Genomic DNA, 26,502 nt, shown 5'->3' with positions numbered 1-26,502 from the left:
TCATGAACTTGAATTAGATCTTTATAGAGAAATATGTGCAACTATTGCTGATATATATTTTAAAACTGTTTAACAAAAATCCACATGTATTCTTCACACACTATGAATTGTACTTGGATAATTCATAAACTATCACAGTTATTTGCTAATAAATGATCAAGTTATCAAGTATTTAGGGAGGTGCTATTATGTGTTATTATCCTTTCTTGTCAGCTTTCATATATAACTTGTATATTTGATTGACCTTGTTCTTTATTACTCTATAGACCCCAGGCCTAGCGGTGGCAGTGGTGGTGGTGGTGGTCGACAGAGCTATGGAGGACGCCAAGACAGCTACGACTCCAAGAGGTATAGACGCCATTATTAACATCCAGACTCAAAGTCATAAACTGCTCTTGACCAACTTTTATTTGTGACACATATATATTAACCAAATTGATATGCAATTTACAAGAAATTAACTGGGAAGCTGCAGCTTATTTTTTAAACTAAGTCTACATTTACTATCTTAAACCAATATATATTATAAGACTGGTTCACAAATATTCATATTTGTTACAATGAATCTTTTGCGAACCTCAGAAACTTTTCTTGTGCTTGAATAGAAGTTGATTTAAATTATATAAACAGATTTAAATTAATAATTATTAATAAAAAGAGAATCCTTTTATTCTTGTAAGTGAATTATAAATTTTGTTTTATACAGGTATGATGTGGATCCACCAAGAATTGCTGAGGATGTGCCATTTATGACTGGCATTGCCAGCGGGACTGGTGGAAACAGGTTTGACGATAACTTTGACCGATTCCAGTCAAACAAACGCAAGGGTGATTATGATGATCACAGAGGACCAAAGAGAACGAATTATGGTATGAAAATGAAATTTTATACTTTATATATGCATGTAAAAATTAAATAAACTTTGTTTTGTCTCAGACTCTATTCTAGCTTTAGTCAACAGAATTTTTGTATTCTGCACGTTGCAATATATACTATGTAAATGGCAACAAGGTGGTTTGAATGAATGTTTTACAATTTATCTTCATGGATATTTACATACAGAACAAAACCTTTAGAAGCTTTGTCAGAGACTTTTAAAGAAGTTAGTGTATGTCAGGTTGTCCAAGCCAGAATCTATTGACTTGAACAACCAGACATATCTTTGAAGTGAGTTGATAAAGCAGCATTAAGCTAAATAAAGCCATTTATATGTACATTTTATGTAGATATCCAATGATTCTGGAAAAAGTGAAATTTGAGGCTTTCAAGATATAAATGTAGTTAAGTTTTTGCATGTTTGAAAGAAACAGATGCATGATCAAATTCAATTTAGATTGCCTGTCTCATGCATGATATTTTGTGTGTGTTTGTATCAGTTATCTTATTGATTCAAACGACAACATTTTTTCTCAGCATCATATCTATTAGTATTTAGTATGTGTATAGAACCTTAGAAGGTTCTGCTGAAAATTTGCATGTATATGAAGGGGGACACTTAAACCAATTTCTCTACCCTATATCATTACTTTATATCCAAGCTAATCTTCTGATTCAGGTGGAGGACAGAGGGGAGGGGGCCGTAGAGATGGTGGGCGGGGCTATGGTAACAGAGGCTCCTCACCGAGGCGCAACCTCAAACAGGAATCTCCCCGAGAGAAGTCATGGACCTCCGCTCAGTCCAAGTGGGAACAGTACAACATGTCCAAACAGGGAGGAGGTAAGAGCATGATTCCATTCTGTTCAGTGATGTCTATAGATAGTCAATACAGTAAAAAATGTTACAATGAAATCGCCGTCAGAATTATTCCCCAGAATCTAGCTTGTCCCTGGTGCTTCACTATATTAGTGCTTAAGTGTTAATTATTTTGTAATTGAATACTACTGATCAACTTAATTAATATTTGTGTGCATGTTGATCTGAAATTCTACTGTTAGTAAATGATAACAAGGGCATTTGATGTGATTTCTGTGAACTTGTCAAATATATACATGCAGTAAAAAGGTAACGGGTATTGATGAAAATATATTTCAAAATTTGTTACATGTACCAGTGAATATATCTATTCTGATTTAACTTTTTCTTTGTTTCAGGGAGTTCAAGGAACTATGGAAATGACAACTATGGAAATGGAAACTATTATTGAGAAAGCTTCAGATTTGTCGTTGATTTCAGACATTTTTTACATCCCCATTCATCGTGTGTACTCTCAGTCAGAACAGTGTTAAATGTATGCTATTTTATGACACCCTCCTTTCCTTTATGTTTTAAATATGGTTTTTTTTCACAATGTGCATCAAGCATAAAATGCAATGTTTTAGCCATGTCATTTTTTGTAGTCATAAAAATTAAAGTCGTCATGAAAAAAAAATCTCAATTGTCTTTTTTGCTTCATTTTATTGGGGTATATATACTGGTATGTAATAGTTTTCTAATACTATTTGTTTACCCAGTGGCCAATTGTTAGTAAGCTTATTTAGATCAGACGTACTGTCTTTGATAAAAAGAGCGATTTTTACATCAAGAAGCGATTTTAAAATGTAATTCAATGATTAAAATGTGTACAATTTAAAAATGTTTAAACAATTTGTTTAATGTTTTATTTGAGGGTACAATTTAAAATGTTTAAATTTTTTTAATGTATTCTCATCCATGTTGAATCAGGGTTTCTCACACCACTTGGAGATTGTAAATTAATATACATGTGTAAAGGTCATAGGAATAAAATAGGATACTAATTCAAAATAAGTGCCTAATTATGGGGATAAATATAGACTACTGGTATTTGTAAAACTTACCACTGAGAAAGTTTTTATATCACATGCTCCCTTGTGGGTTGTGTGAACACAAATGTTTCTTTGATGGTTCATGGGTTGTGTAAACACAAATCTTTGGTGGTTCTAGTAGGTAGATTGAAGGTAGGGGTAAAAAAAAAAAATTAACCCATGTTAATAGCCATTCATATTCCACATAGAAAGTCACCATAACATTTTCGAATCATCAAAAGCAACATTTTATTTGCTATACTTGCATCACTCTCAATCTTTCTAAAATCATTCATATACAGCGAGTACATTATCATCATTGTCGATCAGTACAAATACAATGTATATATGCTGTACATTAGAAGTAAAAACCTATTCTTTTATTTATGTAATTTATATTTGAAAATCAGATGAAAATACATGTAAACGAGTGTTCTCGGTGTAGTTATATCTAAAATTTTAACACAAAGTAAACCATAGAAATATGAAATAAGACTTCATTTAGACAATAATTCATTGTAACTTTGTGTGAGTTTACAGTCATGTGTGGGCATAATGCTCAGTGGACATATGACAATGACAATATGCTACCATTTATGGAACATTATCCTCAACTTTTCTCCATGATTCCCCCAAAATGAAACACATGCATAGATTTTGTATGATTTAATGTGGTATCATGTTCATTACATGTATCTACATTAATAACAATGACACATGTGCAATGACACAAAATAATTTTTGGCATAAAAATACTCCTTTCTTTGTCAAATAATAAAGAAAACAAATAAAAGCCTTGCAGAGAATTAAATGTTTCCCCCTTCCTGCTTTACAATTTCGTTTTTTGCTGAATTTTGACATTTTATGCTGTACATTTTAAACCCCAAGTTATAATACACTTCTTTTTTGTTGATCTACAAAGACTTCAAAGGAGGAAACAGCGATAAAGAAAGTGTAAAATGGCCTAAATTTTTTTTTACATTAAATATCTCTCTGGAAGCAAAAACATGCATTATCTTAATCCATTTTACAAAGTCTAGAACTTCACATGTACACAGTAATGATCAAGCTCAATAATTCAAACTTATTTCCATTCACTATTCCTGAACTCTGAAAGACGTGTATAACAAAGAGACACAGCTAGGATTTCGGGATGTATTACGCAATTTTTCAAAAAAAAATTATTAAAAAATTATTGCTCAAAAATAAGCAAACCTACGTATGGTACACATGTTTATATTCATTCAGATATCTAGAAGCATCTTCATACAAGTTATTACCTATTGCACTAAATAGCAGTTTGACTTTGAAGGACCTAAAATTTGCCTGCTCCATATTTGGTCGTGACACACAAGAAGCACTCTGGCCATAAGCACTTGAACCAGTTTAGCAGGGAACCAGTTAACAGGGCGTTATAATTGTGTAGCATACATGGGCAAATAAAAAAAAAATGAGTATATATATTTTTCATCTCCTGGCATAACAATCAAAATGGGATCAAATGAGGGTCAATAGAAAACTATATATATAAATATGTACATGCATGTATTGTAGAGAATGAGTGAACATACAAAATGAAGAATAATCTGATGCTAGAGAATTGATCATGTTCTCAGATATACAGCACCTACAGTACCTAAAAACCCAATAAACCCCAAAAATATCTATCCTTCTTGTAAGTCTCCAAAATAAAATTTTAAAGAAATTATCTAACTTCTTCCTTATCACAGTCATCTTTGCACCCTTAAAAATAGAATAAAATTCCCTATTTCAAGCTAAAACACGCCTTCTCTAGTTCAAAGATTGATATGGCATATCATAAATTTACTGCATATAACATGAATACACATTCAAATCTTCTAAAACATAACATGATTAATATTTTGTATTCTCTCAGAGAAAGCATGTCTTTCCCCTTGACATTCTTTATCAAAAGAAAAGGCAGGAGAAACACATATTAGTTAAAATGCAGTACATATGTACCGTAGTATCAGTCTAGTAAAAGGTAATTTTAAAATTAGACTGATAACTGAATGCAAGCAAACTTTTTTGGAAATTTCAAAATGAACGAAGACTCTTTATGTACAAAATATACCGAGTGAATGTGAAGTTTTTAAGTAGTTTGAACAAAATAGCATCATCAGGTAACATGAGAAAAAGGTGTGTTAAAAACTCAAAATTCACAATAAAAGATAAACGAAAAAAAGTCTTCCATTTGAAAGCATGGCCAACAAATAGAAATGAATGGATGCTGGGCTGAAAAAATGCGCATAATAATAAAAGGGTGAACATGGGTAAAATTCAGCAATAGAAACGTGTCCCTGCAGGAGATGTCCAGATCCCAAAATGTCCTCACAGCAGTGAGATAACAGTAGTGTATATTCAAAATCGACTAGTCCTGTCACACATGTTGGGGGGCGGGAATCGCCGGTGGTGCGTGGGGCCACCCTAGCGATCCTTGCTGGTCAGCTTATCGATGAGTTCCTGTAGAGGTGCCAGCTCGCGGCGCTCAATGAGGTTGAACTCCTGGACAAAGTAGATAAAGTGCTTGAAGGAGGTGTTGAGATGGGCCTCCTCGCTCAGTTGCACCACCTCCTTGAAGTGCTGGTGGTAAATGTGGGCATACACACGAAACAGTCTTTTTAGTATAGTTTTGGCAATAGACAGGAAATTTTTGGGAAATGGCACTCCTGAATAAAGGAAGCAAAAGTTACGTAAGAGATTTTTTTTTCTAAATAAACACCAGCTCATACATCCTTTATATTCTTTTTAGGCTGTCTTCATAAAGATACCATATAACAGTGGTTCTATTGTTTAATGTACAGGGTGATGATTAACAGGAAGTGGAAGGAAATCACAGGATAATAACCCATTATTCATAACAAACTTCTATCATCAATGGATAAGAAAACAAAAACATCGACACTTTATTTTCACAAAAATATTTCATTGATAATTACAATAAAGTATCAGTGTCATTTCATCTTAAAATTTTTTATTTTTTTCCTCAAGATAATTTCATGTACAATGTAGATAATGGAGCCTTTCAGTATTGTTGGACCAATACCAGGTTGATATTCAATGTGTATGTACTACGTGATGCATTAGTCATGACAACGATGACACCTACCTATTTTTGAGGGGAATAGGTTTTCGTCATCTAGCTGGTCTTGGACCCATGACATGAGATAATCGATATATTTTGGAGCAGAGCATTTGATGGGTTTCTTCACAGTCTGTCCATCTGCCCAGTGGTACTCATACTTTGGTCCCGCTGACATCACAGGGCAAGTTTCCTCTATACAGAATTCTGTTATGGTTCCATACAACATGTTAATTTGATTGAAGAAATCGACAGCTGCAAAAAGAGACACACACATCAAGTAACTATTTTATAAACAAACAAATCCATTCAAATCTGCGATTTTTACATTTTTTTTAAAAATATAAGTATAAAGTCTAAGGTAAATTACTTTATTTTAGCACATTGATAGCAACCAACAAATTAAACCAAAGTTGGAGCTCCTACAAAAATAGCCTGTTTTATGGCAAAAAGAATATTCACTCTATCTACCACAAGTAGATAAGTGGCTTTATGGTACCAGAAATTGGTAAGAAGAATCTCCCCACACTATCTGCCCCCAGACAAAAATGAGTACTTACTGTTGACCGCCACCCATTCATTGAGATCCTCCCCCTCCGGTAACATGACCGCCTGTCGCAGGTTCCCGCTGCCCAGCGTGACAGCGGCATGTTTCATCAAGTCATACTGATGCGTGCCTTCAGGAATGTTCTTCTTAGGCTTGAAGGTCTTGTTACTTCGGCCTCCACTGTAAACAAAAGTAGAGGGGGGTTTATGAGAGGCAAAACAAGCTGGACTATTCTATAAAGATCCCAAAATCCCACAAAATATATGATCTTAAATATTGTAAACTTTTATAACTACTTATATAACAATTCATTATAAACTACGACTTTTTTCACACCTATTTTCTATCCCAAAATTCATTAGATCTGAGTTCATTATAATATCAGGAATTTGTTTCAAATGGCTAAGGATCCCACAAAACTTTCACTATAACTATGATTTTGTTTTCTCTCTGTTTGTGGTAATCAAGTTTTTTTGGTGTGTAATGTGTACATGCATTTGACAATTCAAATTCTAATTCCATTCAAAAAACAATTTCTTTGTAGCATAGGAATTCCCTGTAATGTTACTACATGTGTAATATATACTATATTCTAGTATATATTACTAGATACAAATGTGTACAACACTGCATACCAATAGTTCAATAAACTCTACATCTAATTTTAATGATATTCTCAGGCAAGAATATTCGAAAGATTGTACAAGCGCTGACAAAACCTTAGGGCTACAATGGACTGATTCGTATGCATATATCTATATATATCTAGTGACCAGTTTTAATTCATTAAAACCATTAGTAGAATATATACAGCCACAACAGCTTCATTTCTTTAGAACTGCAAAGCAACCTATGACCATTCCATTTTAAAAATGTACCTAGTGACCTCCATCTACAAGAAATTTTATTTACTGGTCTTCTTAATCTAATCTCAACTTGAAATACACACCAGGGTCTGTTCTGCAAGAGCATAGGATTTTACAATTTTGCTTGATATTTCAATATGCAAATTTTCAACCTGATAGATGCTTCACATCCGAGGTGTGTAATGGTAAACCCGATGTTAAACACACATGGCAAATACACATTTATGTCAAAATAGATGAGCATTAAGTAACTTAACATTTTATCGTAAAGCATTTTTATTTTAAACTTAATTTAAGTTTAAAATAAAAATGTTTTATGATAAAATGTTATAAATTATATTATTTATTATGCTAACTTTCAAACATTTTGTAAAGATACATAATCAACACACAAATGTAAAAGGATATATTTTGAATATGAGATAAATATAAAGTCTTGGTATACAATCAATATCTGAAAAAATGTTTTAAGAACTTGGAATTGAAATGTCATAAGAGCTGAAAATACCTGTGTCTGTAGAAAAAATATCAACACCCACTAAATAAAAAGTAATTCTATTTTCATAAATTATCTGTCTCTGGATTAGATAATGTGTTTTCCTGTTAGTCTAAGACTGCTGTCTACTGACAATTAAATAAACTTGCAAATTCATACATGTGACAAGTTGAACACCCAAAAACTATTACAGGCCCCACAAAATTACTGAAATTTGTGTCTTATGCATGACAAAATTTGGATGGAAGACCTGAGAGCTATAGTTCCTTGTTTGTTAAAAATTTGCAATTTATGGTGCGCTAGTTTTGGACTGATTAATCTTATTTCCGAACACATTCTGCACAAAGATTCGATTCGAAAAAAAAAAAAATCAACAGACATTTCACCACAGATATGATCATTATATTGTACTATTTGCCGAAGTTATTCTGTTAAACAATATCACCAGCACCTCAAAGTGAAGAAGTTTATAGTTGTTTACATTTAAAATTGACAACTCTCGGTCTGCACATGAATTTAACATTCTTCATTTTCTGTGGTCGGTTAGCATGTTTTCAAGAGAATAAGTGATGGCATCAATAGAAAATTGTCTTAAAATTTTCATAGTAGTATTCAATTTTAGAGTATTTGTGTGAAAATAAGGTTAATCAGTTCAACACCTGAGCAAGTTTTTTTTCCCCACAAATTACAAAGTTCTTAAGAACATTAGAAACAGTACTGTTATACGACCAAATCTCGCCGAGTACCATTTCTCACCAGTGCATTAAAAAAAGGGTACCTCCAAAGAAAAAAAAAAAACAAGGGAGGATGCCATCTTTGACACCGCCCCACTTCATCAGCTGATTTCTCATTTAAAACGTTTTAGAAACTTCCCCCCCCCCCCCTTTCGTATTCAAGAAAATTGATTCTTCTTTAAGATCCCACCTTCAATTAATTCTTTTCAACTCTTCATCAACAAATTTTTTTCTCGCATAAACATCCAAAATCAAAAACTCTTTGGCTTTTTCCCATAACCAATCGTACGAAGATCTGACATGCCGTTCGTTCGCTTTCTGCAGAAACCAGGGAGTTGCCGATTTTGAATGTATATGCGAGAAATCAAAAAGTTTGTTGATGTTGGTGTAAAAAAAGAACTAACCCAGAGGTAATAGCTTAAAGAAGAATCTTTTATAAAGTAATACGAATTGTAGCATATGTTTAGTTTAACAACTTGATGAGAAATTAGCTGATGAAGCAAGGCGGTATCCAAGATGGCGGTCCTACCTTGTTATTTTTCCACCAAGATACCCACTTTTTAAACATTTTTTTTCTACACAAGCCCCCATGATTTACGTTTACATTATTAACAGGTCCAGCACAATCTCTTATTTAAAACTATTTAGAAAGGCTTGATGAAGCTGTTTTGTCATAATTTTTTCTTAAATTTGTATTTTTTTCAGCATGTAAACAAAATCGCACTTTAGTGCAGTGATAGTTTACAACTTTGAACTGTTCTGTAAACAATGCATGTAAAGATTACTCATCAATTTGTGTCTCTTTTCATAGACTTTGCACTTAAAGTTCTAAAAGTTTTCTAAAAATATTTCTGATCATTACTGGCGTGCGACCAGTTCTCGCTGAGTACCATTTCTCGCCAGTACATGGTGACGTCATTTTTCATCTATAATTTAATGTGTTGATAAAATGCATCACAATGTACTGGCAAGAAATGGTACTCGGCGAGATCTGGTCGCGTTGCCAGTAAAATTTTTGTGAAAATGCATATAAATAGCTTAATCAAGCTATTCTGAAAAGCTTTATCAAGCTATATAGCTTTTTCGAGCTAAAAGGCTAAATCTGGAGATTGAACTGGACCCGATTAGTTAACCTTGGATATGTTTGCTGAAAGTTTAACCAGCAAGTCAGACCATGACCAAGGACAACGTAAACAATTTAACAAACTCATATTAACAAAAATCGTAGCAGAACTAACAGCACTACACTTTACAGATGTTGTTTGAACCTGATTATGTTACGATCCTGTATCGAAAAATAAGGGTTAAATAAAGCAAGAGATCTTTAAATCTTCATATACTGAATAGCTACGTTACTATATAAATCATCTATCCGATTATGACATAAAATATGAAATTTAATAGTATCATGTCAAGCATAAAAAGCTTCAATGTAAACAATAACAGCCAAATGTCAATAAAGCAATTCAACTTACAACAGAAAGCTCATTCTGCATACAATTGGCAATTATGAGTAGATATATATCTGCTGCTACTTTGTTTCATGAATAGAATAGTCAGATTTAATCTGACAGCAGATAATTACGCCGATGATGATGGATTTTCCTCGACTTTGTTGTTTGTAAACATAGAAAATGGTTACCGGAAACTAGAACCAGGAAGCTTTCAAATATTTGGACGACGGAGGGAAAATGCAACAGAGTGAAAAAATATGTTGAAGTTCTTTTGCTATTAACTTTATTTAATGAATAAATGTAAAAATGTGCATACTCCCATATTTTATGAAAGAAAGTCACCCAAGGAACATGAGAGTGAACTAAATCCTGATAAAAACGGAAAAATAATTGACATAGGTCATAAGGTCATAAGAACTAATTTATATAGCCTATAGAACTTTGATAATTACAAAAGAAAAAATGGATTACAATAACAAATTTATTCTAAATTGTAAACCATTGAATGATCAAAGTGCCATGGAACCCCTTGAATTTTTGAGTTTTACACAATTTATTTCTATTCAGTTTTGAAAAATCCTGCCAAAAAATGTTTTCACTCCATTACCCGTTTTATTTGCTTTTTTTCACAAAGGCCTTTATATTTTATCATTCAAAATAAAAGGCGTAATTTAACGCAATTAACGGTATTTACAGGCGTAAATTGACGCTCACGCTGACTGAGATGATAAAGGTTTGAGTAATGAGTTTCATTATCAATACGTCACAATTAACGTTGAACGCTATTTTAAAAGTGCAGCATCAGAAACAAAAATCAAATTTCGCAGTTTTGGCCGTTGAACAATTATTTTAAACTTATATCAGTACTGAGGATATTACAAGGATTTTGAAATATCAAACATTCTTGAAGACAAGGCTGAAGAGTGGTTTAGATATGTTAATATATGTATTGTCTATTGAATTGTTTTTGAAAGATGTAGGTACCCTCCGTAGTATCATAACTACAACGGCTTGTGCCAACCAACAACATGTAACAAAGTTGGTTCGTTGCTCTCATGATTTGCACAGACCGTTGCAATTACACCTATATGATTCAATGTCGCCTTCCCAAAAGGTCCATTTGTCATATCACCCTCATATAAGCAACAGCTTCTAACTTTGAACCAAATAGCTACATGTATAAACTGGTATAACTAGTTTATCATATATCCTTATATGCAAATGCATTGGGCAATCTTGTCTAAATACAAAAGCCTATAGTACGTTTTATATTTATTCATGCAGTCATGTCTAAACTAAGCTTTAAAAAAAAAAATACATTTCTGTGTAAAAGTAAAAAGAAAAGAAAAAAAGAAGAGAGTTTTGAGTCCTTTTTTAAATTAAAAACTAATATATATTTCTGTGTTAAATTCGTGACCCAATAGTAATGCATTCCTGGCCCCCGTAGGAAAAAATTTGGCAATCTGACACGCAGTACAGTCTGTCCCAGGTTACTGTTTACGTCACCTTTTGACAAATTCTAACGAACTTACATATACCAGTAAAAGAAGTACAATTGAAATTTATACTAGGTGTAAAATCCAAGATTTTTTCATTCACACCTCCTCTATTTTTACCATGAGAATGGAAAATGTTTATATATTTTCTCCATTCGGAAACACTCGGAACACCTCGTACAGGTTTTCAACGTAATCATCCGGGTACTTTTCATATCGTTTGTCATGCAAAATCCCCGTAGACTTTCTATTTTTGGCTGTGTATTGAAACATGAAGCGGTAGAGGGTGCACCAAAGCAGATAATGTGGACTTTTTCACTCTAGTGGATGAACGCAGTTTGGACACAACTTAGATATTCATATGATTATCGAAATATTAAGCAAAGAGTTGTGGAAGCATAAATTTGGGACAGAGGATATTTTCCGGCTTAAATCTAAAACTGTTGTCCTTATTTGACCTATATTGCTTTTGAAAATTTTGGATAAAAAAAACTTTTTTTGCGTTAAAACCAGAGACATAAATAACATTAACGCATTTCATCGCATTATTAATTATGACTTTTGGAAAAGCGTTGATACGCTTTTTAGTCGTTATCTAATCTGCCATTTATTTGATTATCAGTTATATCAATGATTTTAATAGGATTGTGCGTATCGTTTTCATTTCTGTACTGAGCCTGCTCAAATAGCCTACTTTTGGATGATCGATCTGCTTGAAAATATCTTTTCTTTCTAAAACACTAAATACATTTAGAAAAAAAACAATTCTGTCCTCTCCCAACCCCCCCCCCCCCAAAAAAAAAAAGTTCGACGAAATTCATAGGTAATAATAAAAAGAAATAATAATAAAATTAAAATATACATAAAGCTATTTAAATTCTCTGCATTAATCCGTTTTTGTCCGAAAAGGTATTCGTACTTATTTATGTTCCGTATCCGACCAACTCCAATTTTATCGACACGAGGAGAAGCGTTCTTCGAAGTGCCAAAAAATGATGAAACAAGAGGTATATGTGAGTTTCAAGTTTTGATATATTTTTTGTTGACATAGTTATGTTTATACTGTGTATTGGCATTCAATGTTTGTTCCCTAACATTCTCCGATTACTTGCACTTGCGTTAATAAATTTTCCCCCTTGCGGCGTCGCCATTTTATTGGCTTCTTTGTGGGAAATTTCTTTTTTACTTCCGTGCTTGAATCGAAAATAAACTAATTTTTTTAACATGGCAATTGAAAACTTTATAATAATTTATACATACATCCATACACACATATAATTTTGCCTTTAGTAAGAAAATCGCAGTATGAGACATGCAGGAGAGACCAGGAATACAGATAGGAATAGTGATTTTAGTGAAAATATTAAACCACAACCTCCAAAAAGCCCCACTTCACTATAAATCCATTCTTTATATTTATAATTAAATTTCACTGTTAAAGTTTTTGGATGTTTTTCACTTTTCAATGTATTTTTGTTTACCCTATTCAGCAAGGAATTGGTGATGAAGATGGCTGTGTTGTCAGATTGAGGGGACTACCATGGTCAGCAACAGAATCTGAAGTTGTCAAATTTTTCGGAGGTAAATTGATGATGATTTTTTCTCTTTTCTGTAAATATATAATTTTTTGTAAAATTTGCAGCATGTTACGTCTCAGGAAATTAGAGTAGAATATATTTACTTCTTTGACTTTTACAGAAGACGTAGAGATAGTAGATGGAGAACAGGGAGTCCATTTTACATTTTCCCGAGAGGGAAGGCCGAGTGGAGAATGCTTTGTGGAGTTGATAGATGAAGACAATGTGCAGAGAGGGCTGAAATGTCATAATAAACACATGGGAAACAGATATATTGAAGGTTTGTATTGGGAATGTGTTCCTAGTTCTTGGAGCAAGTTTTAATGGAAGATTTGTGTTTAACCTTGATTCCCTTTTTGTTTTGCCTTTTCAGTTTTCCGCTCCAAGAAAAGTGAAATGGATTGGGTGATAAAAAGGGCAGGGCCTGGACAAATGCCAGGATCCTGTGAAGCTGTGGTCAGGTTACGTGGACTGCCGTTTGGTTGTTCCAAAGAAGAAATTGCTCAATTTTTCACAGGTGAGATAATAATGATTAGCGTGTTTGTGGAAATCTTTCTTATGTTTATGTTTTATTTTATTCTATGTTTGTCGCAGAAGCAAAAACAATATTGAAAAGAAATGAAAGTTAAAAAAAAGAAAAGAAAAAAGGAAAGAGAAAGAGTAAATTTGAGATACCGCAGTAAATATAGTTTAAATTTATTGTGTACCAATGATCATTGATGTAGATCAGGATCAAGAGATTTGTGATAGTGATAATCAACAAATGAAATGATTGAATAGATTTAAGTCATTGGTTAATGAATGGTAAATGGAAGGGATTAGGAAGAATAATTTATACACAGGGAAAACAGAATTCGGGATTTGTAAGTTTTACTTGTACAATGAGAATTTGTCAAGATCCCACACAGTTAGGGGAGGATTTTTGTTACAAGTATATAAAGTATGAAAAATAAATGTACTTCTGTTCTTTCTTTTAATTTACACATACAATCACTCCAGATTTTTGAGTAAACGAAATGGAGACAAACCTCCCCTGACTGAGAGCAATGCAATGACTTGCTACACATTGTGGCAATATATGTGGCTGATGTCATGTTTCTCATTGGGCCTGGGGGCTATAGGGTTGGAGATTGTACCAAATGGGATAATGCTACCAGAGGATCGACAAGGGAGAAGCACGGGGGAGGCATACGTCCAATTTGCATCACAGGAGATAGCCGAAAAAGCTTTATCCAAACACAAGGAAAGAATTGGGCACAGGTGGGAGGAAAGGGCCTCTTGGGGCGTGGTCAACTTATTAGTATCTCCTTGGTTAAACTCTGGTGGTAACTAAGCCAAAAATATCAAACTCTTTGCTTGCTGTGTCAGTTTATTTAGAGTTTAAGTAAAAAAAAAAGGGGGGGAAGAAAAAACATTTTTAAAAGAAGAAAGTAAGAGCAAGAAGGAAAGAGATTGTACATTAAAATGTTTTTCTCATAAATTTAAATCTAAAACTCATGATATTAATGGACTAATTTAAAAACCAAACAAAGAATGATAACTTGTAAGAGATAACTTTTTGGTTTTGTTGGAATTTTGTAAACCTTGATGCTATATTGCTACTTGTAAGAAACTGAACAGCAAGCAAAGTAGGATGGAAGTTAAGGACGGGTCTACAAACTTGAAGGTCGGTTGGCTGGCTGGTTTGGGAGGTGAGAACACTGGGCTTGGTGGGTTTCCACGGCAACACACTAGCCTGGTTACATTTATAGCTTACAGATTTTCTTTTTATTGTTTTTTTTTTTTTTTGGAAGCAGAAATGAGTGATGAGTAAACGAGGGTTTGCGATAGTAAGATTGATTTGATGAAAATTCAGAAACTTGACTAAGATTTATCTACAGGTCACAGATTTAATGTGTCAGTATATTATCTTTGGAATTAATGGAAAAATGGACAAAAAGCTTTTGATGCATGTAGAATATGTTGTTATAAAACATAAGCATGCTCTCCTGTACAACACAGAGGGTTCCATTTTATGTGCCTTGTTGATTTTCCAAAGATTTTAGAAGGTGAATAGCATATCAAACGAACTGTTTGTATAGAAATACATGTACATTGTACAACTTACAGTATAGATTGAGTATATTTATTTTAATCTGTGCCTGACATGCATATGTTGCATTTTGTGATATATGGATAACTTCCGACACGTGCTTATCTGGTTTTAAAACAACGATAATAATTTTGAATATTAAATGTAAAAAGCAGATGCCAAAACTTTTCTTTAATAATTTGATTTATTGAAAAAGGTATTTGGCTAAAAGCAACCACTGTTGTATAAAGTGAAACCCTCTGTTCTGTTCATGTTTGTATTCCCCTAATGAATAGTATTTGTTTTGTATAGATATACATGTACATCTCTATATACCAAATCAGTGAGTGTATGGCAGTATGGTAAATATTGGCATGAGGAATTTAGAAACATACCAATTGATTTGTTCAATATTTTAGGTACATTGAAATCTTTAAAAGTGGCATGCAAGAGGCCCAGAATGCCATGGGACAGACCCCCCGGATAAGGCCACTGATGGGGGGATCAGGAGGGGGAATGCAGCGACCAGGTCCCTATGACAGAAACAACCGCTTTGGAATGGGGGCAGGTGGTGCCAGTAGTAACATGGGCATGGGAGGCAATCCCGGAATGGGAATGTCGGGATATGGCATGGGTCGAGGCAGTCGTAATGTAAAAGGTAAAAGCTTAATCTGTTCCTGTCTAGTTTGTCTGTAGTGTTGAGAATTACAGGGAAATTGAAGTGTAGGGGACTACATAATCAATATGGCAAGAAAAACAAAAATCACCAAGAATTGGATGTGGTAAAGTTGAAGAAGAAAACAAACTTCTTTAGGGACCATTTAAGTATTTTTGATATATATATATTCTGTCATGGCTCTTCTGGTCAATTGTTTAGGATTCTTTGAAGATGACTTTGATGATTTCAATGGTGGCTACGGACCAGGACCAGGCTTTGGCAGTGGAGGTGGTGGCATGAACCGCCGAGGTCCCATGGGGATGAGGCAGCAGCAACAGAGAGGAAGAATGAACATGATGGGTGGAGAAGGGGGAATGGGCCCAGGCATGGGCGGACGTATGGGAGGAGGAGGAGGAGGGGGCATGGGGGGTGGAATGGGAGGGAGCGGGATGGGAGGTGGCAATCGACAGAGAGGAGCTACCCCAGGCAGTCACTACGTCAGCCGGACTGGTCACTCTGTACACATGAGGGGACTCCCTTTCCAAGCCCTCGAGTCCGACATAGCAGATGTAAGTCTGTTGTTGTGAAACTATAGTTGATTTTATGATTTACTGAAACAAGTTTATTATACTGTTCTTTGTGCTGAAAAAGTTGTGGTTGTATTTTAAATCTTACAATGTATTTCTGATTTCCACAGTTCTTTTCTCCATTGACCCCTGTTAGAGTAGAGTTTGAGTTCGCACCAAATGGAAGACCAACAGGAGAGGCCAATGTTGACTTCAAAACTCATTCTGATGCAGTGGAAGCCATGTCCCGACACAAGAAAAATATGCGTAAGTACATGAATATGTATTTTCGAAACTTGCAAAAAATTGAAATTTGGTAATATATAAAAGTTCTTTGTTTGCTGATGATCCAGGAATTAAAAATAAACGTTCATAATATTGCCATTGTTTTTTTTTTACAGAGCACAGATACATAGAGCTCTTTTTAAATTCCACACCAACTGGACGACAGAATTATGGACCTGGTGGTGGATTCAACGGGGGAGGGGTAGGGAACATGGGAAACATGGGTGGGGGTTACGGTGATGGAGAAGACTTTGATGAATCAGAGGATTTTGAAGGTAAAATCTATTTAGAGTTTAAAATACAGTTGCAATGATATTTGCAATTGTATGTAACTTGTCATCAAATATGTTTATATTGTACCCTACATAATACTGGTATGTTTGATATTTTACAGGAGGGATGAACAATTTTGGAGGTGGAATGGGCAACATGGGGGGTGGTATGGGCAATATGGGTGGGGGTATGGGCAACATGGGCGGAGGCATGGGCAATATGGGCGGTAATATGGGAAATCCAAACTACACTGCTTTCTGATGATATCATGAAAATGAAAAGAATCTTAAGCAGAGAGGATGTGTTGAATAGAAGACAGTCTTTTTGGAGTGCAGCATGGTTTTTCCCGAAAGACATGAGTGTTATAGTGACAATTTATTACTGTTTCCAAGTAATACCCAAAATCATGCTAATACCATTGAATATCTCATTGATTTCATGTAGTGAAGTCCATTATCATTTACTTCTGTGAGTATTGTGTTTGAAATTTACATGTTTTCATGTATATATTGATTAAATCAATGAACACCATTGATCTTCTTGTCTGTTTCTTAATTTAAATTAAATATTTGAGATTGTTAGCTTACTAGTATCTAGCAAGCTGTAGATAGAGCCAATCCCTCTAATACTTGTTGTAATTTTAAATTAAACTATTTTAAAAAGATTTAAATTTTTGTACAAGTAACTTGAAATTATTTAGGTTTGTCAATAATGCTTTGTAAGCTATGACAATGTGAAGAACTTTGTAATCGTGAACCAAGGTCATAGTTTACATACCAGTAAGCATTTACATGTATTACCAAGTATTATCCTAACTTGTATTATACAGTTTTCATTTGGCAAAAGAAAAAGCGAATTCACTAACAACATTTACAATCAAAGCACTGACGGGAGTTGATTTTATCGATTATTATTAATTTTAAAATCAACGATACGTTATTTTGCATGTCAAGTAGTTTTCAATCTGTATTTGAATTGTGCACATTTTTATAATATGAATTCTCGAACTTTTCCGACGAGAATTTCGAGAAAACCACATATGAATCATGTTGTGTAATATTTAAAGATAGAATAAATTCCATCAAACTATGTTTCAGTAATCGAAATATTTCTAAAAATTATACACATGTCTGGATCCAAGCAATTTTGAACTCTTGTCTCGTTCAACCAGACGCTCGGCTGTCTCCGTTAATCTCCGACTACCATGGGAGACTGCTCCGAAGTCATGTTTCAGAAATGATACTTTAAAGATCCATAAAACAAAATTCCACCTTATTACGAAACCCGAATTTTATTTTCGTTTTATTACAGTGCGACTGCCCTTCAGGAAATAACCCCAATATTACAATTCCGTCGTCAAAAGGATATGGGCTATCAAAAGTAAAACTTCACACACACTTGATTGGAACTTGCCTTCGGAAATTTTTCCCTGCATGTTATACTGACGCCGTCAAAAATCTTCCCAGCTATACTAAATAAATGTTTTACAGGAGCAGTCGAAGCTTGGACTGAAAAGTACTGTTTGACGATCTTTATCTTAGGATATATTACGTGCAATTATAGAAAAAATACATGAATCTTGTATTTTCTATCAGTCCAAACTAACATACAGTGTACTTAATATACAAGAGAGAGAGAGAGAATAAGTAAGTAAATTTATTTTCAAATGGGTTATAATATTGGAAGTGATATTGATTTTCATCATGGATGGACAGTGCATTCACTTTGCTTTTAAAGGTGCATGTCTGTCTCGTATTCCTTTGGGACATAGCAAAGGGTAGGGGATTGGGGTGTTTAGCACTTCTTATAACAATAGATTGTTTTGATACTTAGATTATCCTGGGGGCATAGTGTGTTGTTGACACATTTCTTATTCAAGGGCAAACTAATTGGAGTAAATTGTTTAATAAATTATTAAAAACTCTTAATAACAACACTCTTAAAAATGTTATGAAACTGTGCTGTTATTTTTAGTAATATTTACAATTCAAAAAATGATTTTTTAAAAATCTTTAATTTAAACATATTTTATTGAGTAATCAAATGGAAAAGGAAACAGGCAAAGCCTATATAAACCCTCTCCAAAATACAAAGTCAAGAAGTGGTGTTATAAAATAATCATAGAATATAGTATATAGTATAATTTACCAGTTTACAGTGATATATTATTGATATATTTGCTTACAAGACAAAGGATAATTGGATAATAAATATTGACTATATTGACTTTTGTCATATGATGATAAATTAACTTGTTGTTTAGTTTTAGCATATACATGACCACATTCATTCCTACATTTATAAACCCATCACCTCATTCATTCATACCGACAGACATACATAGAATATTGGTGTCATGATCCAGCCCATTTGAAAAAAAAAAATCAAAAACGCTTAGAAGCTATAATATAACTATGAACATAAGAAACAATTTTACAATTTAAAAAAAACAAAAACAAAAAACTGATGTTTATTTTACAACGATTGATAAGCAAGTTCTACATCTTATATTAATATCTCTCGTTGGCACGGATGTTAGCATGGTTAGCGCGAGGGGTTTTGGTGTGGGAAGAAGCCGAAGTACCCGGAGAGAACCCACGTGTCCAAGCGGGCGACCACCAGACCCTATCACATACCACCACTGTCGATCACGGGGATCGAACTCGGGTCGCAGCGGTGACAAGCGAGTGCAGTGTCCACTACGCTACTCTGACACCTACAATTAAAGTTGTATGAAAAGTCAGAACTACCATAAAGAATATAGTTAATATGAAAAGGTACACCATTGTCATACAATTGATTAAAAAGTTTAAATCTTTGTTGAGTGTATCTTGGACACTCAAATAAATAATCATAGTACTAAAGAACTGACGGGAGTTGATTTTGTCGATGTTTATTTATTTTAAAATCAATGATATGTTATTTTGCATGACAAGTACATGCAGTTTCTAATCTGAATTACGCACATTTTAATAATATGAATTTTTGGACTTTTTCGACAAGAATGTCGAGAAACCCCCATATGAATCATGATAAATAATATTTAAAGATAAAATTAATTCAATCAAACTATCATTAAAACATTTTTGTTATGCAATCCTTTGTTATTTTAAACCATTATATGGCATAAAGTGCTTGTAGATTTGAAAATAAATCCAAAAAGTTACCTGTAAGTGTCCAATAAGTTTAAAAAACTGTCCATTATTTTAAAGAATGGACAGTGAAATCTGCCCAGTAAAAAATAATGGATAGTAATTGTAAACTTATTGGATAGGTACAGGTGACGTGTAATAAAACAAATAGCATGCAAAGCCATACATCGGAGAACAAAATGACATTTAATTAAGCATGCTTTGAAATATAATAATCCAAATGAATTGACACAACTCTGTAAAATAATTCAAATGCACTGGTACATGAGTGGAAAATAATCCAAATGCAGTTGTATACATGTGTGGAATCAGGAAAATCCAGATTTGACTTTGCCTCCGTTTTCTTAGATAAACCACTCCGTATTAAGTCATCCAAATCCTGCTGATTCAGAGGTTTTAAAAACCTATTATTGCTCTCTACCTCTTGACTGGCGTTAATCATATCTTCATCAGAGATACCAGAAAAGACACAGTTCCGAATTAAATCAAAATCTGGCACAGCCTCCATATCTAGAATGTCACTTAGAACACCATCTGTGTTTGGATGATTTTCATAACCATCCTTGCATTTTGACTGAGTTATTTTAAGAAAATGCTTTCTCCATCAGAGGAAAACATCTCGATACTAAAACACAAGTTGTGTGAATGAATGAAAAATCATGCAGTTCAAGTTATACCTAAAAAGTCACCTGTACCTGTCCATTAAGTAGACAATAGAAACAGAATTCTACTCAGGACCGCGTTTTTGTTAGGGGTGGTTATAAATAGCTCTATTTTCATTGTCTACTGGTGTACCTGTTGAAGTCCATTCTTAAAACAAAAGAGGAGAATGTTTTAAGTCGGATATAAGCCTCAAACTGTCCATTCTGTGAGAGAAAGAACTGAACTCGGCCCTTCGGGCCTCGATCAGTTCTTTCTCTCACAGAATGGACAGTTTTTGGCTTATATCCTTTACGTAATAGAAATATTTCTCGAAAATTGTATGGATCCAAGCAATATTGAACTCTAATCTCGTTCAACCAAACGCTCGGCTGACACCGTAAATCTCCGACAAGGATTTACGGAGACAGCCGAGCGTCGAGTTGAACGAGACTATATTGAACTATGGCGTAGGATATACATACGACTACCAAAAATATTTAAATTGTTCATACCATTTAAAATCTGACTATTTTCAAGGTATTTATAAATAAGTTCCCTGAAAAACAATGCTTTAGCATACATTGCATCAAATTTATCAATTATTTTCAAGAACTAAGTCTTGTCAGCAGCAATGATTTGTGCTGAGGTCCAAACACTGTTTCACTTTCGGTTTGTCTGAGTAACTGCATAGGAGAGTTGATTAAAATCAACTCCCAAAAATGTATATTACCTTCAGATTCAGACCCACAGTTTGTACAAAAATCTTTTTTAATAATACAATTAAAACATTTTTATCTCAATAATTATTTCTTTCATTTTAAAAAAATAAATTTTGTCAAATTCAATTTCAACTATTCATTTATTCATCACATTTTTTAAAGTGAACATGCATAAATAAGCATAGTAATGCAAAGTAATGCCATGTAATGCCAGCATTACACTAGATTTTGGAAAGTAATGAATTACATTACCATTACTTGTAATGCTAATTTTGTGGCATTACACATTACTAGCATTACTTTGAAAACATGTAATGCATTGCAATGCATTACCATTACATTTAGCATTACCCCAAGCCTGACTGACGGATCGTTTTACTCTTCACCATGTGGACTTCTTGTCTTCACAAGATAACCAGTGAATTATTTGCGTTTTAACTTTTTCAACACTTTAATAAAATACACTTTTTTGATAACTTACAGGAACTTAACACTTGACAGTTCGTGCCTTGTTTCCTGTGTCATTGTGTACCAATCTGATTCGTTTGATGATAGGGAAGAATTACCATGTACACGATAGCAATTACATATATTGTAATTCACTTTTTTTTTTTTTAAATAAATTCCAATTGGATCGCAAAGATAATTTTATGGTGCTTGATTTTCAGTGGTTAGAATCATGAAAGGAATTTATTTTCCTGGGTGTAAAAAAATGAGCGTAAACCAGAGAAGGAATGGTACACATATGAAAATACAGTTGCCATTATGAAGGTTTTATGACATAGGAATTCGACTATAATGAGAAATAAGACTGCATATCGCGTGTTGTGCGAATTGGACGAAAAAGAAAATGCTCTCCCTGTGTACTTTCAGCTGGTAATAGGTATTGTAGGAAACGTTTTAGCGGTGGGGATTTTGTGGACGAGCCGTTTACATCATCAGTGGCGGTCTTTCTACATCTTTTTCGCAGGCCTGGTGATGACGGACTTGCTGAACAATTGTGCTTGCTATCCCCTTGTCCTTCGAAGATACGTGTCCCATTTCACCTGGTGTTTATCCGAACCATTATGTGATTTTCTTTCGTTCGTGGAGACATTTTGTCACATGACTTCCGGCATGATCGTCTGCGCGATGACAATTGACCGATATCTACATTTAACACTGATATCTCGGCAGTCCACTGCCGCATCGAGACTGAAATATTTAGGAGTATTGAGCGTTCTCTTGTTGGTATCAGCCCTGATATCTAGTTTTCAACTTGTTGGCATCGGAAACAGTCAACTTTATTACCCGGGTTCTTGGTGCTTTCTAGATTTTACCAGCAAGTCTTTTGGCAATAGGATTGCTGCCTATGTATATTCGGGATTAGGGATCTCAATTATGACTTCGACGTTTATCATCGGTATGATGACTCTGAGAATAACGTGCAGGAACGCAGAAAATCAAGCATTGCTACTCGACAACTCTCTAGTGTCCGGAGTTTATGACAAGCACGTGACAGCATTTCTTATAACTTCGATATTCACCTTTGTTTTCCTATGGGGACCTCTTCTTGTTAGTATTTAATGAGTTTATTGATTTCGTTTAGTTAATATATACAACAGTTTAAAATCTAGTAGAAGAATTTGATTTTTCTCTTACAAAAAAAATCGTGTGTTACTATGGTTATTAACTTAAAACGGTTAAAGAATGTATGCTAGTACATACTAGTATAACATCACCTTCTTTCACAATTAGTTCATATTCTTATTGACATATAAAAATTTCATCTATAAAATCTGCACTCATTTTGAAGTCAATGTCAGCGCTGGCCAATATATTTATACCAGCAACAACAAAAACAACAAAATTGACTCCATAAATTTTAAACTTTACATTACCAAAGAAACGTTATAATCAAGCTCACTGCAAGTCCTTGAAAGTTAATATAACATTTAGTAAACTGTTGCCATACAGAGATACATGTTTTTTATTAGCTCACCTGAGCCGAAGGCTCCAATGAGCTTTTCTGATCAAGATTTGTCCTTTGTCTGTTGTCGTTGTTGTTAACTTTTCACATTTTCATCTTCTTCTCCAGAACTACGGGGTCGATTTCAATCAAACTTGGCACAGAGCATCACTGTGTGAAGAATATTCAAGTTTGTTCAAATGAAGGGCCACACCCTCTTTAAGGGATTCAAGTTTGTTTAAATGATGATCCTTGGGGGTAGGGTGGGCCACAATGGGGAATGAATTTTTACATTGAAATATATAGAGACAATCTTTAAAAAAAACTTCTTCTCAAAAACCATTAGGCCAGAAGCATCCTCAGGTAGTGTAGATTCAAGTTTGTTTAAAAGATGGCCCTCTGGGTAGGGTGGGGCCATGATGGGGAGGGGGGGTCAAGTTTTACATAGGAAAATCTTTAAAAACCTTCTCAAAAACTTTTATGTCCAGAAAAACGCAAATTGTTTGGAAGCATATGGTGGCATATCTCTGCCCCTTGTGTGCAAGTTATTTTTCTATTAATAATGTCGACATGCAAGATAAATATGTTGGAATGCAAGATAGTTATGTCAACATGCAACATAACTATGTTCACATGCAAGAAAACTGCAAACAATTAAGAGTTATATAAAATCTCAAATATCGCCAACATGTGACATCCAAGATGCTAGATACGCTACCTATTGATGTCAACATGCAACTTATTTATGTCGACATGCAACTTATTTATTACGAGATGCAACTTAGTTATGCTAACATGCAAGATAAATATGTTGACATGCAACATATTTATGTCGACATGCAACTTAGTTATGTTGACATACAACTTATAAGTTGCATTTCAACATATTTATCTCGCATGTAAACATAACTAAGTTGCACGTTAACATATTTATCTCGCTTGTCAACATAAGTAATTTGCATGTTGACATAAATAAGTTGCATGTCGACATAAATAAGTTGCATGGTAGCGTATCTAGCATCTTGGATGTCTCATGTTGGCGATATTTGAGATTTTTTGAGATTTTGTATAATTCTTATCTGATTGCAATTTTCTTGCATGTCAACATAATTATGTTGCATGTTGACACAATTATCTTGCATGTGAACATATTTATCTTGCATGTTGACAAAATTAATAGAAAAATAACTTGCACACAAGGGGCAGAGATATATGCCACCATAGAAGCATTCTCAGGTAGTGAAGATTTAAGTTTGTTCAAATCATGGTCCTCGGGGGGGGGGGGGGGGGGGGGGGGGTAGGGTGGAGCAACAATGGGTAGGATCAAGTTTTACATAGGAAAATGTAGAAAAAAAATCTTTAAAAATGTTTTTCTCAACAAAACTATTGAGTAAAAACTGCTCAAATTTGTGTATAGAGGCATTATAAGGTAGTGTAGATTCAAGGTTTTAAAAACTTGTTTTCAAAAAACATTGGGCGAGAAAAGCTCAAAATTGTGTGGAAGCTTCCTCAATTTTTTTTTTCATGAGAAGATACAAAAATAATCTTTTAAACTCCTTTGGTAAAGCATTCAGCCCCCCCCCCCCCCAATAAAAAAGCTGAAAATTGTGTGAAAGCCCAGATTGGGCGGATTGAAGTTTGATCATGATTCCCTGGAAAAAAGTCGTCGGACCATAAAGGAATAAAGAAAAATCTAAAACAACAAAATTGTTATGTAATATTTGGATAAAATCGTCAGATTTTTGAACGTTTTGTGTAAGATTTGCTTTACTCAGATGCTCAGTTGAGCGATGTGGCCCCTTTGCTCCTTGTTTCCAATTCGCGCTCGTAGCATGAATAATTTTTAGAACATTCTTATTAACAGATAGACATGTTTCTCCATGCAGCTGGCTTATCAAAGAGCAACGATAAGAAGGAACTGTGGTTGATAAGGTTGATGTACTTGAACACACAGATCAATCCCTGGCTTTACGTTATATTGCGCAAAGAGAGCATGCGCAGATTTTACGTCATGATTTTGCGGTGTACCAGGTTTTGTCGCTCAGAAGATGATGATCAGCGTTACAGCGAGGTCACGGATTTTGCCGGTGATGATTAAACAGCAATGTTATTTGTACTCTTTTTGTGAAAAGAAAAATAAAGAGTAGCAACGTAAAAAGAGATTTTTTATTGAAAATATGTCAAAAGACTGTGTACATACACAATTCTGTTGTAAGTTCGATCTTTTTTTTTCTTTTTTTTAATTTTCTTCGTTTGTTTTGATTTTTATCTCATTTTTTGAAGAAAAATCAGTTAATCTTTCGCTGGGATTTGCTGAATGCAGACAGGCAAATCCCAAATGTTACTATATATAAATAGAATATTTTCAAATGAGAAGAAAATCGAGAAACGTCAAGAGGAATTATCGTTTATGAAACATTGAATACAGAAAAATATTCGCCCCCGTTTTATTTTCGCCCCCTTTTGCTCTCGTTGTCAGCGGGCGAATTAAGACTTGGCGAATATTCCGATGTCTTCAATGATTTCTCTTTAAACTCAACTCTGTCTGGGCGAATTCAAGACGGGCCAAAACTGCTTGCAATTGTAGAAGGGAGAAAATTACACTAGTCGAAAATAACCCTGTATACAGTATATTTGAATATTGATTTCAGAGAACAAATTTTTTTTTTATCATTTTATAATTTATTATTTAAAATATGCAACATTATGGACATGGAAATATGCGTATGAAATTCATTAAAAGATTTTCTGTATTTTATATTTCAATATATGAGACCAGTGCAACAGTGCAAGCTCATGCATTGTCTGAAAATAAATACTAGTAACAGAAATCAATCAATTTTTAAAATGACTCTAAGTCAAAACAAAAGGAGGCCAAGGCAATAGTATATAAATAGTGCCTGTTTGGGAGGGTAACAAGTTGAAATTGACACCCCGAGGAAACCATTGTCAACCGACGCGAAGTGGAGGTTTACAATGGTTTTCGAGGGGTGTCAATTTCAACTGTTATCCTCCCATACAGGCACTATTTATTTTATTATACTGAATGTCTTAATTTTAAAGATTTTCTTACTGCTTCTATATAGAAATGACGTGAATTCCACGGCGAACCGTACTCGTATAATTTACGCGCATGTAACAATTCGTTGTG

At 34.1% G+C, this 26,502-nt stretch overlaps 3 protein-coding genes, 1 long non-coding RNA gene and 1 other non-coding gene across 8 annotated transcripts in view; 3 read left to right on the top strand and 2 right to left on the bottom strand.

The window, feature by feature from the left end:
- LOC105332998 (nucleolin) overlaps positions 1-2,371 on the top strand; it is a 209,623-nt gene extending 207,252 nt beyond the window's left edge. The window contains exons 14-17 of the mRNA XM_066065222.1: positions 267-348; positions 707-870; positions 1,557-1,718; positions 2,093-2,371. Of these exons, the coding sequence (XP_065921294.1) occupies positions 267-348; positions 707-870; positions 1,557-1,718; positions 2,093-2,145 (461 nt within the window). The 3' untranslated portion in view covers positions 2,146-2,371. The remainder of the gene's footprint in view (positions 1-266; positions 349-706; positions 871-1,556; positions 1,719-2,092) is intronic.
- A 1,044-nt stretch (positions 2,372-3,415) lies between these two features.
- Positions 3,416-10,187, bottom strand: LOC105333000 (MOB kinase activator 1B). 2 transcript variants are annotated; one of them, XM_011435774.4, is made up of 4 exons: positions 9,986-10,187; positions 6,428-6,594; positions 5,895-6,122; positions 3,416-5,454 (listed from the first exon to the last, which is right to left on the bottom strand). In XM_011435774.4, exons 1-4 carry the CDS (start codon positions 9,997-9,999, stop codon positions 5,213-5,215), a joined length of 651 nt encoding a protein of 216 aa, XP_011434076.1. In that variant the 5' UTR covers positions 10,000-10,187; the 3' UTR covers positions 3,416-5,212. The 2 variants fall into 2 exon arrangements, with proteins under 2 accessions (XP_011434076.1, XP_034312791.1); XM_034456900.2 differs by having other exon boundaries at positions 10,096-10,170.
- A 2,162-nt stretch (positions 10,188-12,349) lies between these two features.
- On the top strand, positions 12,350-17,423 carry LOC105333001 (heterogeneous nuclear ribonucleoprotein H). 3 transcript variants are annotated; one of them, XM_011435777.4, is made up of 10 exons: positions 12,350-12,467; positions 12,951-13,041; positions 13,159-13,317; positions 13,411-13,554; positions 14,159-14,297; positions 15,528-15,766; positions 15,986-16,335; positions 16,464-16,599; positions 16,734-16,892; positions 17,012-17,423. In XM_011435777.4, the coding sequence occupies exons 1-10, from the start codon at positions 12,453-12,455 to the stop codon at positions 17,149-17,151; spliced, it is 1,572 nt and encodes a 523-aa protein (XP_011434079.3). In that variant the 5' UTR covers positions 12,350-12,452; the 3' UTR covers positions 17,152-17,423. The 3 variants fall into 3 exon arrangements, with proteins under 3 accessions (XP_011434079.3, XP_011434080.3, XP_011434078.3); XM_011435778.4 differs by having other exon boundaries at positions 12,350-12,473; positions 15,998-16,335; XM_011435776.4 differs by having other exon boundaries at positions 12,350-12,473.
- Positions 12,951-21,903, bottom strand: LOC136269841 (uncharacterized). The gene is made up of 2 exons (XR_010707414.1): positions 21,755-21,903; positions 12,951-13,069 (listed from the first exon to the last, which is right to left on the bottom strand). It is a non-coding gene; the product is annotated as an uncharacterized lncRNA (long non-coding RNA).
- On the top strand, positions 21,889-25,509 carry LOC109619351 (uncharacterized). The gene is made up of 2 exons (XR_010707413.1): positions 21,889-22,957; positions 25,216-25,509. It is a non-coding gene; the product is annotated as an uncharacterized protein (transcript).
- The last annotated feature ends 993 nt before the right edge of the window (positions 25,510-26,502 follow it).

This window comes from Magallana gigas, chromosome 7 (genome assembly GCF_963853765.1).
Source record: "Magallana gigas chromosome 7, xbMagGiga1.1, whole genome shotgun sequence".
Classification (NCBI taxonomy): Eukaryota; Metazoa; Mollusca; class Bivalvia; order Ostreida; family Ostreidae; genus Magallana; species Magallana gigas.
This window is presented reverse-complemented; position numbering and strand designations above follow the sequence as displayed.